The sequence below is a fragment of the Macrobrachium nipponense genome, chromosome 27 (assembly GCF_015104395.2).
Source record: "Macrobrachium nipponense isolate FS-2020 chromosome 27, ASM1510439v2, whole genome shotgun sequence".
Taxonomy (NCBI): domain Eukaryota; kingdom Metazoa; phylum Arthropoda; class Malacostraca; order Decapoda; family Palaemonidae; genus Macrobrachium; species Macrobrachium nipponense.
Window position 1 is genome coordinate 17340254 of NC_087216.1, and position 15000 is coordinate 17355253.

Here is a 15000-nt window from a genome sequence, read left to right on the forward strand (position 1 = left end):
AATATTTTTTCGGACATGAACCGCGCTCGGGTAACTCTCGTTCGACTCTAATACACTGACGTCAAGCGCATGCGTTGTTATGTAATAACATCAAGAGTAGAATCTAAAATTATTTTTCTTCATTGAAGTAGATCTGGGTCTTCCAACTGGAGCTCATTTGGCTCAATCACGTACTATTCTGGCTCGGGTGTGGTGTCAACAGTCAATATATCAGTCTTTCCTTCAACATTAGTTTATCTAGATTTGTGTAGCCGGTAATAATGACAAACTAGTCGAAAAGAATTCTTAAAGATAGATAGAGTTTTATGATTATACTCCAAAGAGAATTCTTAAAGATAGAGTTATATAATTACACGTAAGAATTCATTGAGAGTTATATAATACACGTAAGAATTCATGAGACAGAGTTAATTATTTAAACGTAATTGCATTTCTATTGAGAAAGTTACTTATTTACAAGTAAAAATTCGTTGAGACAGAGTTACTTATTTACACGTAAGAATTCATAGAAACAGAGTTTCTTATTTACCGTAAAAATTCATTGAGACAGAATTACTTCTTTACACGTAAGAATCATTGAGACGAGTCACTTACTTACACGTTAGAATTTTTATAGAGACAGAGTTACTCATTTACACGTAAGAATTATAGAGACAGATTTACTTATTTACATATAAGAATTCCGAGGACAGTTACTTATTTACACGTAAGAATTCATAGAGACAGAGTTACTCCTTTACACGTAAGAATTCATAGAGATGGATTTACTTATTTATATATAAGAATTCAGAGACAGTTACTTATTTACACGTAAGAATTCTTTGAGACAGAGTTACTCATTTACACCTAAGAATTCATAGAGACAGATTTACTTATTTACATATAAGAATTCAGAGACAGTTATTTATTTACACATAAGAATTCATAGAGACAGAGTTACTCATTTACACTTAAGAATGTATAGAGACAGATTTACTTATTTATACGTAAGAATTCTTTAAAACAGACATAATTACATGATTACACGTAGGAATTCTTCATGGTTGACAGAGTTAATTATTTACACGTAAGAATTCTTAAATATAGAAAGAGTTACACAGTCATACGTAAGAATTCTGAAAAGACAGACGGAGTTACATAATTGCACATAAGAATGCTTGAACACAGATACAGTCATACAGATACAGTCATATAATGACGGTAAAGAATCCTTCAAGACAGAGTTACATGATTACACCGGGAAATTCTTACACAGACTATGGCCTCACAACCTACAGAAGCCTGCTACAGTAAGAATTGACAGAGAATATACAGAATATACAACCGTCTAAAACAGCTAACCCCCGTCCTGTAAAACGACGCCCTGTCAATCACGGGCCTCCTCAGTGGCGTGGTCGGTATGACGTTGGCGTGCCACCTCGGTGGCCGCCAGTTCGATTCTCGGGCATTCCACAGAGGAGTGAGAGACGTGTATTTCTGGTGATAGAAGTTCAGTCTCGACGTGGTTCGGAAGTCTTAGTGTAAAGCCGTTGGTCCCGTTGCTGAATAACCACTGGTTCCATGCGACGTAAAAGCACCATACAAACAAACAATCACGCGCCTGCATTGCGAGCGAGAAAGAAAGGACTATATATGCGCCCCCTCGAGGAAGCGTGAAGGCGCGAATTGATACTTGACGCGTTAATCTGGAAGTTTTACTGCCGTAGGATGCCATTTGAGAGCGCGGGGACACGAATTTACGGGCCGATTGTCTCTGTCGGAATTGAAACGTAATGTTTGCATTCATGTTTATGGCTGTTGAGTAAAATGGAGGAATACTTGCCTTAAGATTGCTCCTTGTTGGACGAGTTGCTTACGTGCTCACCTACCGATTCAGTAGTCCGAGTTCGATTCCCCGCTCTGCCAACGCGGAATCAGAGGAATTTATTTTTGCAGATCAGAAAGTCATTTCTCGATATAATGTGTGGTTCGGATCCCGCAATAAACTGTAGGTTCCGTTGCTAGGTAACCAATTTGTTCCTAGCCACGTAAAAATATGTAAACCTTCGAACCAGCCTGGTTAAACTAATATATACTTTACTTAACTTCGATTGAGAAAGCACATTATATATATATATATATATATATATATATATATATATATATATATATATATATATATATATATATATATATATATATAGTATATAACAGCAAGCAATCAACAGCGGCTCCCATGCTCATTTTACGTTTATATTTCCTCTTAAAAACTAATATCAAAGATAACGAAAAGTTAATGGGTCTATCTTTTTCTCACTAACCCTTAATTAACCAGCTCTATCTCCCTCCCTCGCCCCTCCTCCCATAACTCCTCCTATTTTTCTTCCTCTGAAATTCTATTCTTCTTCTTCTTATTCTTCTGAAATTCTGTTCTGAAGTATACGGCTCCTCTTGTGATTATCACCGAAGTCCGCGTATAATCATCATGCATGAAATCAGCGCTTGCGAAGCGAGCCCGAATCACAGAGATTAGCATAATGCAGCGTTATCTGATTCCTTGATATCACGGATTCCACGGCTTTACTTACGTTACGGATTTGCTTAGCCATCCAGGCCTTCTCTCGTCCTTTTAAAGATGAAATCTGGATACTCTATCTCTCCTCTTCTCCTTCTCGCGGATCCAAGAGGCTCTCTCTACTGGTCATTTAATTCCCAGCGTCTGGTATCATTGTCTGGATCGCTACCACTTTTCCCGCGCCTTATCCGAGTCGATCTTCATCACCCGAGTACTCGGCATATTTGACGTCTAATGCCATATTTATCTCCTCTATTTTAAGTTCCATTATCGCACGTCCTGTCTGTGCTATTGAGTGCATTCCCCCCTCTTGCCCCATCCCCCCTTTTACAGCCAAATGGGACACGGAACCAAAGTTCGCTGGGGCAGATATCAATACGCCTCCATCACAATGGGAACGAGGCTTCCTTTGTACATTGGTAACAATGCTTCTCCCCCAGTCTGTCTTCGTCGCGTCCCTTTTCTCAGTCTTTCCCGCCTTTTCTCTTCTTCTTCTTCTTCTAGCTCTCGGGCCACTGATTCCAAGCGCGTGCACAGACGTCAAGACTTATTTTTCCCTGACCAAGAGGGCCCTCGTAGCCTCTACGTCCCCGATTTGAAAAGAGAGAGTGAGCGAAGAACGTGAATAAACAATTGTCCTCTCTCTCACTCGGGATAGGATGTGCATCTCCTGCAACGGGGGGAGCTTTTTGTTCGACCTTGCTTTTTAGCGTCTGTCTTTTGTCTCCCGGTGTATTTGTCACGGCGTAGCTTATACTGTGTAGGAATTAGGCCCTGTTCCACTGCTCAGCTTACACACTAATCCCGCTGCTGTCAGTGAGGGTGTACTTCTTGGATTCTGACATTTTCTGAGTTTTTAAAATGATACTTGGACGTCCATAAACCAGAGAAACTGAGACGTAAATAGGCTGCAATTTGAAATTTCGTTGGGAGCAGTAACAGAAAATCCGATGTGCATAGGCCTATGAATCTACGGGCTGCTCTGTGAGCAAGAGCCCGTGCTGGCATAAGGCCAGCTTGATCTCAAACTACAACATAGGCCTATGAGCATGTTAAGTCTGTCTTAAAAATTTTCACGTCCATGAACGCTATGGATATTTTTTATTTAACCCTCTTACGACGAAGCCCTAAAAATCAAAACCTCTCCTGTATGCCGGCGCCGGTTTGGAGTGAGCGCGGAACCGGAAAAAATAATTTTTTCAAAAAATCACAAAGCTCTTAGTTTTGAAGATTAAGAGTTCATTTTTGGCTCATTTTTTTTTCATTGCCTGAAGTTTAGTATGCAATCATCAGAAATGAAAAATAATATCATTATCATATGTAAATAATGCGATATATGGTAGTGAAAAAAAAAAATTCATAGATAATTGTATTCAAATCACGCTGTGCAAAAAAAACGGGTCAAAAATGCTAACGAGTTACTTTTTTTCGTTTGTATTGTACACTAAATTGCAATCCTTTTGATATATAATACATAGTAAAACAATAAAAGCAACACCGGAAAAATATTATCACAAAATGATGTACGAATTCGTAACGAGCGGACGTAAAAAAATGTTATTTTCAAAAATTCACCGTAATTCTAAATAATGTTCTAGAGACTTCCAATTTGTTTCAAAATTAAGACAAATGATTGAATATTACGATACTGTAAGAGTTTTAGATTAGAATTGCAGATTTCGACCATTTCGGACGAGTTAAATTTGACCGAATGTCGAAATTTTAATATATATATTTTTTATATGCACATATTTCGAATAGAAAAAGCTACAACCTTCAATTATTTTTTTATTGTATCTCCATGAATTTGCGCACATTTTGATATATGAAAACTCTATACAAAGGCTAATATGAAAAGGAGCAAATATTAGGATAATGCCATGTACGTATTTCGGAGACTTGCGGCCGCGAATCGGCGCGCGGAGTGAAGGTAAATATATTTTTCAAAAATTCACCATAAATCACAATATTGTTTTAGAGACTTCAAATTTGTTTCAAAATGAAGAAAAATGACGGAATATTACTAGGCCGTAAGAGTTTTAGCTTACAATTGCGTTTTTCAACTATTTCGGTAGAGTCAAATTTGACCGAACGTGGTTTTTTTTCTATTTATCGTGATTTATATGCAAATATTTCGAAAAAGAGAAAAAGCTACAACCTTCAATCATAGTTGTATTCTACATGAAAATTGCGCACATTTTCTATATAAAAACTTTATGTAACAGCTAATTTTAAATGGTGCAAACATTTCGACAATCGCACAAAAAAATTCTGATTTTTCGGAAGAGTTACGCGCGAACGTAATGTTTTTTTTTCATAAATTCACCATAAATCGAAATATTGTGCTAGAGACTTCCAAGTCGTTGCAAAATGAAGGTAAATGATTGAATATTACTAGAATATAAGAGTTTTAGCTTACAATTGCGTTTTTTCGACCATTCGGTAGAGTCAAAGTTGACCGAAAGTTTAAATTTTTGCACTTTACGTTATATATAAGAAAATATTTCAAAACTGATAAAAGCTACAACCATGGTTGTTTTTGGTTGTATTGTGCATGAAATTGCGCACATTTCCATATATAAAACTTCTTTATGTAACGGCAAATTTAAAAGGGTGCAAACATTAGGACAATCGCACGAAAAAATTTATCGGAAGAGTTATCGCACGAACGTAAGGAAAAAGTTTTTTCATAAATTCACCATAAATCGAAATATTGGGCGAGAGACGTCCAATTTGTTGCAAAATGAAGGCAAATGATTGAATATTACTATAATATAAGAATTTTAGCTTACAATTGCGTTTCTCGACCATTTCTGTAGAGTCAAAGTTGACCGAAGGTTGAAATTTTTGCACTTATCGTTATTTATATGAAAATATTTCAACTGATAAAAGCTACAATCATGAGTATTTTTTTGTTGCATTTACATGAAATTGTGCACATTTTCTATATAATACTTCATGTAAAAGATAATTTAAAATGGTGCAATAATTATGTCAAAGTGACGAAATAATTTCCGAGATGTGTCACTGATACTTTTTAGTGCGATAAGAAAGAAATTCGCGCTTGCGCGCCTGCGTAGCGATTGTAAACAAAAAAGGAAAACAACGCCTTGATCCGTGAACTCCCAGCATCCCTCCCCCAAGGCGCGTGATACAAAAGTTTTAGGCTGTAGGCCTATAAGTATTTTCCTTTGCGAATTTTTAAAATAACTTTTTTGAGCCGACGTATGATACGTCCAATCGGCATACGGGAGACATTTTGACTCGACGTTTAATACGTCCAATCGGTGTAAGAGGGTTAATTTAATCTATTTTTTTTTTTTTTTTTTTGCCTAAACATATTTACCCCTTTATTGCTGTGAGAGGAATGTCATCATGCCCAAAATAAATGTAGTTCGAACCCGTGTAATGGTATGAAATATCTTTGGTAATCGTACGCAAATCTAAATGTGTAAATTTCGAAATAGTTTGAGAGCGAGAGAGAGAGAGCTCCCCTGGGTAGCTAGGAGGTAGGGGCAAGGACTACCTCGTCGAGGCTTTCTCATCATTATATTCTGATATATACCCTGAAGAAGAACTGATTGGCCTCTTCTATTATTCAGTTCTCTCTCTCTCTCTCTCTCGTCCTGTGTCTTGACCCATTTCCGGCTATGAACAGTAACAATCAACCAACCACTGGGAGCAGTATCAGACTCTTGAACCGACGCAGGAATTAGCGCCTCAGTGGCGTGGTTGGTATGGTGTTTGCTTACCACCTCGGTGGTCGCGGGTTCGATTCTCGGCCATTCCATTGAGGAGTGAGAGATGTGTACTTCTGGTGATACAAGTTCATTCTCGACGTGGTTCGGAAATCGCGTAAAGCCGTTGGTCCGGTTGCTGAATAACCACTGGTTCCAGGCAACGTAAAAACACTATACAAACAAACCGACGCAAGAATTTCCCTGTGGTGATTTAATAGAGAGAGAGATTCTAAAAAGCACACGCAAAACACCTTTTTTCCAGACGATCACGTCGTCACCAGCAAGAGGCGTGTTGAGTTGCTTCCCAAACCGCCGCCGAGTGTGACGCAGTAAACAGGTCATAAAAACTACTACCTTAGCCGAAACGTCTCCCTCAGGAACGACCTGGAGTGGTACGAGATGACCCTCTGGAGATCGCTTGACCAGGCGCCAGAAAAGATTCTTTTATTATTATTTTTTTTCTCTTTTATTTTTTTGGATTGCTTTCCTTTTTTCTCGAAATGTTTCTCATATTATAGGTCAGGTGATCCCATATTCACGTAGTTACGAGAACATCTTACTTAATTCCGTAAATCATGGGAAAATAACGAAGCGCCTCAGTGGCGTGATCGGTATGGTGTTGGCCTGCCACCTCGGGGGCGGCGAGTTCAATTCTCGGGCATTCCACTGAGGGGTTAGAGATGTGTATTTCTGGTGATATTAGAATTTCAGCCTCGACGTGGTTCGGAAGTCACGTAAAGCCGTTGGTACCGTTGTTGAATAACCACTGGTGCCATGGAACACGAAAACATCATACAAACAAACTGGGAAAATATCTTCGTTAATGCGTTGCTTACGGAAGTAGAGACACAAAGATGTCTCTGACGTGTATTAATATATAAATACTGAGGGCAGTAGCATTGAATATTATAGATGTTTCAACAACATCCAATTTATATAGAATCTTCTCAATTCTTCTTATCATCTTTTTCTCACCACCATGTAGCTGATCTACCAGCTACATGCTGGTGAGAAAGAGATAATAAGAAGAATTGTGAAGACTTTATAATAAATTAAATGCCGTTGAAACAGTGATACTATCATAAATAATACTAATAGCTTAGAAGGTCAACGTTCCGGGTATAATCTTACTGAAAATACACAGAACTTCTCTTGAATAATAATCTTGTATAAGGTGCTTTGGAAAGCTCCATTGTGCTTTGTTACCAGAACAGTAATGAAAAAGGATGTGGCACTGAAAAATGCGATAAATTTCGACGGTCCTGCGTGCAAATGAAAAGCGCCGAATTTATCGTGAGTTTTATTAATCTAAATTCATAAAAAAAGCTAATAATTTTAATAAGAGTTTATTTATAGACGAACAACAAATATTGCATGGAAAACATGATGCTTTTCGAGTAATTTTATGTCATGCTGTTTTGAAAATATCGCCTCTCTCTCTCTCAAGGAGAAATAGGAGAAGGAGATGAAGGAGAAATAAGAGGAGAAGGAGAAGTAGGAGGAGAAGGAGAAGTAGGAGGAGTTGGAGAAACAGGAGGAGAAGGAGAAGTAGGAGGAGATGAAGGAGAAATACGAGGAGAAGGAGAAGTAGTAGGAGGAGAGGTAGGAGGAGATGGAGAAACAGGAGAAGGAGAAGTAGGAGGAAATGAAGGAGAAAGAGAAGTGGGAGGAGATGGAGGAGAAGGAGAAGTAGGAGGAGGAGAAAAAGTAGAAATAGGCGGAGGAGATGAAGTAGGAGGAGGAGGAGATGAAGGAGAAATAGGAAGAGGAGATGAAGGAGAAATAGGAGGGGAAGGAGATAAAAGAGAAATAGGAGGATGCGGCGCAGGAGATGAAGGAGAAATAGGAGGAGGAGGAAGAAGAACTCATTCACGAGAAATTCTGAGTGAAACGTCATCGCCATTTATATGAAAATGTGCCCGCGTCTGGAGCCGAACCCCTTCATTGACGACCAATTTCGTGAGACGCAAAATTAAACCGGTTGGGAAGATATACGTCAGTTTTAAATCCGTAGCTTGAAACCCCATTAGCCTTTCAACCCTTAACCCCGTTGACTCCCTGAATAGTGCCACTCATACATGCGCGCGCGCGCTCGCACACACACACACACACTCACACTCATACTCACATGCATACACGCTAAACCATTCATATTCATGACTCAAAATAATGACATTATGTTTTCAAGCACAGGTACGACACTACCGCTTAGAATAGATTATTATTATTATTATTATTATTATTATTATTATTATTATTATTATTATTATTATTATTATGATTGGAGACACAAATCCACAGTTATGTATGGGTACATACGGTATATGCTACTTTGAGAATTTTATTATTATTATTATTATTATTATTATTATTATTATATACTATATGCTACTGTGAGAACTTTATTATTATTAATTATTATTATTATTATTATTATTATTATTATTATTATTATTATTATTATTATTATTATTATTATTATTGGAGACACAAATCCACAGGTATGTATGGGTACATATATCCTACTTTGAGATTTATTATTATTATTATTATTATTATTATTAGTTTTTTTTTAAAAATTATTGGAGACAAATCCCCAGTTATGTATGGGTACATATATGCTACTTTGAGAATTTTTTTATTATTAATTATTATTATTTTATTATTCTTATTATATTGGAGACAAATCCCCAGTTATGTATGGGTACATATATGCTACTGTGAGAATAATAATAAGGATAATATAATGATAATAAAAGCAGAATAAAAAAAAACTTTGAGGCACAATTACCTCTTATTCTTTCATAAAACTCGGGAATTTTTTTTTTTTTCCTTCCTTTCGCTTGGCCCCGTGAGTTGATATAAAACCTCTCTCTGGAGACGACACTTCAGTCCGAGCCCTTGTATTCTCGTAGCCAATCTCACCGATCATCGTCCGAAAATGAATGGGATTACATGGTTCAGGAACCCAATTATCGTACATCCGACATCCTCCGCTTACGTTTCGCCCCCACAAAAAGAAGTATAAAGTCGCGAATCTTTTTACCTTTTCGATTTCTCCAATCAAGAGGAGATCGTATGATCGGAGATACGATCACGCTGGAGGAAATTATCTCCTATCAGTATCATAATGCACCAGGATGGGGAATTCAACGGTTTCCAGATTTTAAAAGGAAAAAAAAGTTAAAAATGTGCCAAAGTTTCTCCAGCGCAATTGAGTTTTCTGGACAGCGTACAATGCTTTGTAAAACTCAGCCGAATCCCATGAAACTTTCAGCCACGGCCCGCTGTTGGCATGTGTTGTTGGCTCTCATAGCGGCGCCAGACACACGATGATAGTTAACTTTAACCTTGAATGAAATAAAAACTACTGATGCTAGAGGGCTGCAATTTTGTATGTTTGATGATTGGAGGGTGGATGACCAACGTACCAATTTGCAGCCCTCTAGTATGTATGTAGGTACGTATATGAGTTTTACAACTTGGTGGTTATCAAACATACCTGGCTATAGTAGATTCACATCAACCGTGCATCTGATGTCTAGGCCATTCCCTTACGATGCTCCTGATTGACTGTTGATATGCCAATCACAGGGCTGGAAACCCTCCTCAGTCGCTCGAGAGAGTTCACATAGGCAGGATGTATGTTCCACCTCTCCTGAAGTATCTCTCAGGAGAGGTGGAACATACATCCTGCCTATGTGAACTCTCGAGAGAGACAGAGCTTCCAGCCCTTTCATTGGCTTATCAACGGCGCCAATCAGGAGCGTCGTAAGGGACTGGCCTAGACATCAGATGCACGGTTGATGTGAATCTACTATAGCATGTCTCGATACAGAATGAGGCAGTGACTGGGTGCGCTTTTATCTTATCAGTGAATTATGTACAGTGGTGCTCAAATCTCATGCGACATGATTCTTTTGTATCGTCCAGATTCTCAGACTCAACGTGATGTTGCCAAGTAGTGTTATACTTTTTTTTTTCTAATGTCATACATGTCGAAAAGTTTGTGAATTCACAGCTAGCCCTATTTTCCCCATGGTTTATATAAATATGATCCCTTTTATGCATTGGTATAATTCGTAATCTGTGTGATTTGAACTGATTTTCTTTTTTATGCTGCTAAGTTCAAAATGCGGTGTGATAAGTTTAGCTGTGCCATCAATGAAAGCACACTTTACATGCTCCTCGGAATGGTCAACATTACGTCTGCTGCATTGACAGTAGACCTAATAAGCTCAATAGTCATAACATATTCAACGTAGCAATATGAATTAAAACAAGTTTTCTTTGAATGTTGAAGCTTTCGGCTGTGTTTAAGCTGCCTGTATGTTGCAAAATGTTTTATAGGCCTAAAAAAATAATCAAGCCTTCTGAGTTATAATCTGTTATTAATGAATTTATTTGTAGAGATTATCTGTTTTTTGACGAATACAACGGGGATATGAATTACAACCAATTTTCTTTGAATGTTGAAGTTTTAGGCTGCGTTTACGCTGCCTATATGTTGCAAAATGAATTATAGGCCTAAAAGAATAATCTAAGCCTTATGAAATGATATAATGTTTACTAATGTTTTTATTTGTAGAGATTACCTGTTCTTTGACAAATATAAGATGATGATTTTGATTATATGGAGAAGATGACTATTAATCGAAATATCATAAGTATTAATATCATGGCGTATGGAACGCTTGTTTTTCAACTGATGTAAAATATTATTTTCTTAAAAGTCCCTCTCCTCGCTTTTGGTGTATAATTTATCCTTTCATAAGGTAACTTGAAGAACAAGAATGTGTAGATAACCTCATTTGCTTTCTGGCCAGAAATTTTTAATAGAGAGATATGACTGTTAATTGTCAAGTAAAGAAATCTAACACCTAGGCCTAAGAATAATATCTTGGCTTTGACAAAAGAATAATTGCATGGGCGAATATTTACTTGTATGCCATAATTTTTTAAATATTTAAGAATTATAGGAATTAATTATGTATGAAAATCCAAATAATCCTGTAACATATAAAATAAGTGTTTTCAAGATAATTTCATTGTCGCTACTCAGTGTAGACCTACTTATGTTACACCGGGTGGTGGTTGTTGCACCGACACAAATGATACGTCACACACGCTCCGCTCACACGTTGATATCGGTGGGCGCATTCTACTATTGTATATACATATTTACATATTGTTCAGCATTGAGATGTAAAAGCAATCTAATAGGACTATTTTAAATTTTATGTTGGCTTTGGAAGCATTATGAATGTTATGACCATTTGTTTTTCGTTTTTTTTTATTTAACATTTGAACTGATGCTTGATGACGACTTCATTTTGGTCAAATGCTTCAGCGGTGTGTGAACGAAAGTTTCGAAAATGTTTCGTAGAGTTTTTTTCTGAAATTTGCTTCACGTGACATTTTCTTACAGTTTTGACATATATGACAGATTTCACTCTTGTGAAACATATTATGTCCATATTGTATGCAATAATCGCGTTTCCGCATTGAAATAATAGATAAATATGGAGCTTGCTATGTTGCCAGTTAGTGAATTTTGAACGAAATCTTATGGAATCATGTTGCATGAGATTTGAGCATCACTGTACCTGATATTCGTCTGATTATAGGGACGAGAACAGCGATGTTGATTTATGGACCTTGGAAGCTGGACTTGTAATCTCTCCTAGAAAGTGAACCCTGAGGGTTTTCGAGTATCTTGATGATATTGACAGTCTTTTGTTTATGTTTTCACGGTCATCCCCAGCGGGCTTGGACTAAACACGGTCAAGGGGGATACATACCGGGTTAAATTGTACCATTGGGGGGGGTCACCATCCAGGAAGGATCCTGGACTTTTAAGCTTAACTCACAATTATAGCAGAGATGAGAAGGGTAAAGTAGTCTGGCTACAACAGATTCTAAAAGAACTTTCTTATGGTTATAGATGAGAAGAATATGATGGAGTGATAGCCCGCGTAACTTCTAATGAGACTTGTGAGACCTTTAAGAAAATAATGGGTTGTATGTTATAAACAGATGTTGTGAATTTATTATTACCATTATTCTTTAGCAAATTTATTAAGGGTTTGGTTTCCGTTATAGCAAATTAATTAATGGTAAGTTTTCCTTTACCCTTTTTTTTGTAAATTCCAAACATTAGCGCGGAATCGTAAAAAAAGAAAAAAAATAACGCCAATAAAATAATATAAAAAACCAAAAGGTAAGTAGAGATATATGACTAACACAACAAATGGAAAAATGATTATTTATCTTCCTACCAGCCCGAGTACGCCGAGACAATTACACGGCCGCCGGAATGAAACTGGAAAGGCGATAAATTTTGGCGGGAGGAACGTCACCCAGTCGGCCATTTATCCATCCGCCGCGGGAGCGTTCTGTTGACTCCCCTTAATTAAATTCAATTTGACTCTCGTCCAATTTGCCAAGGGACCATGATGACGATGATGATGATGATAATGATCATAGCTCGGCCTTGCCCGCAAAAGCATTAATAAAGCAAATAATGGGTTTCGAAGAGAGGGTCCTTAGCGGTAATTACGGTCGAAATGAGTGGGGGATTACAGAGCGAATGCGCGGGACGTAAGTCAGAGTTCGTTTCTCTCGGGCGCGTTCAGTTGATCAGCTTCGTCATCTGCGCGCTGCAATTTATTGGGAACTTCTCACAGCTGCGGTAGAAGCAGCTTTTCCGTTTGGGTTCAGTCCGTTTTTATGTATGCAGGGAGAAATACACACACACACACGGGAATAAGATAACTTTGGAAAAAAATGTCTCGTAACTGCATGACAGTAGACTCATTCACACACACAGATGGGAATAAAATAAGTCGGGAAAAATGTCTGGTAACTACACGACAGTAGACTCATTTTCTTGAGCCACAGGGGAAAAAAGTATAGGAAATAAGGAAAGGTAAAAATTTAATAGCGTTTAATCAATATTTTCACAAATACGTAACATTCATATAACTACTGTACATATGGCTGTCGTATCACAACAATAAATCTGAAGTTTTAGTATTGGGAAGTAACAAAGGCATCTTCAGTATGATCAAGTATTGATGATTAATGAGCTCTCTCTCTCTCTCTCTCTCTCTCTCTCTCCGACGACTCATTTCATAATTGGTTTTGGCAGATGTTTTTTACGGACGGAAGCCCTTCCTGACAAACACTATTTATCCGGGTTTGGAAACGTCACTGATCTAGCTCCCACCGCCCCCCACTCCCCCAACCCTCATCCTCTCCCACCCATACTCTGGCCAGGGCCAGAAAAAGGACGGTAAATTCACCACCCATTGGCTTTTGCTTTTTAGGGGATATATATGACCAGATGTAGATCGTCTTTAGCATACGATTCATAATAAATATCCATTTGACCATTAAGTATACTCCTATAGAATTCTATGATTAATATGCTTGTTTTTATCGGTAAATTTCTCTTAAAGGCGCTGTCACTCTAGCGAAATTTCCGTCGACTTTTGAATTTAACGTCGACTTTTTCATGTTTTGATGACGACTTTCTGGTGTCGTCATCATGAATTTTGAAAACGGTACCGATCGAATGCATCCCATCGCTACCGTCGACTCTATTGTTTGTTTATATCTTGGAAAGCGCACATTTCAAGTCATCAGATGCAAGATGGAGTTCTTGGTACAGTGGACAAGATTGCCAGAACAGTTTTTGGTCGAAGGTATCGGGGAGAGACGATGTTTATGGGACCATAAGCATGATAGTTTTATGAAAAAGGGTCTTAAATGAAAAAAATTACCAAGAGATCACCATGCGACTCAGGGAAAACTTTCCTGAACTTGCTGATCTTTATACAGATAAGCATGCTATATCGTGAATATCAGATTATTATATAGCGTAGGTCTGCTCTCATTGATTTTTTTTTTTTTTTTTTTTTTTTGCATTAGTAAATAATACAAACAAAAATCTTTAAAATTTTTGCAGTGTTTCTCTAGCTTAATTTATAATACAGTCTGACTGTGGTTGTGTAAACAAGGTTACAAATAGCCTATCTAGGCTAGCCCTAGCTTATTTTTTTAAATAAAGCTTTTCACGTCTTTTTAACTAGGACCGAACCCAAAGACTTTTTTTTTTAAATTCTATGCATCATCATTAAACACATGCAAGCACGACCCAATAGTTGCTTTGTGTTATAAAGCATAGTTGTTTTATTATTCCGGGAAGTCACAGCTCAGATGGTTTGTTTACGTTTTGACGACGACAACCACGGTATGAAGAAGAACGTGTGTTACAACCAGAGTACTGAATGACGTCGACTTCTTTGGAAAGTCGACGACAAACTCAGAAAAAGTCGACGGAAATTTCGCTAGTGTGACAGCGCCTTAATAGTATACACATGTAGAAAGTGGCTTCAACATAAATAATTGGGAATATCGTAGTCTACCATTAATTTAAATCACGTTTTCTATATTTCTCTTGAGGCTGTGATGTTTTCTATGAGTTGATATGGGAGGTTTTTATATTTCGATACAAAAAATCAGATTTTATAACTATATAAACCGCTTTTGGTGCACGTATGTGTGCATGTGCGTTGGTTTGGGGTAAGGGGAAGGTAGCTAACAATATCTGAATGTGCGATATGTGCATTTCTAAAGAAGAAAATGGCTTTGGATTGGCTTGAATCAACGACAGTAAGAATGCACTGCAATGGTGACAAAGAT

General features: G+C 37.5%; 1 protein-coding gene across 1 annotated transcript; it reads left to right on the forward strand.

Annotated features, from left to right (window-relative positions):
• The first annotated feature begins 1258 nt into the window (after positions 1-1258).
• LOC135200517 (paraneoplastic antigen Ma6E-like) lies at positions 1259-8205 on the forward strand. The gene is made up of 2 exons (XM_064229168.1): positions 1259-1289; positions 7742-8205. The coding sequence occupies exons 1-2, from the start codon at positions 1259-1261 to the stop codon at positions 8203-8205; spliced, it is 495 nt and encodes a 164-aa protein (XP_064085238.1).
• Positions 8206-15000: the final 6795 nt, after the last annotated feature.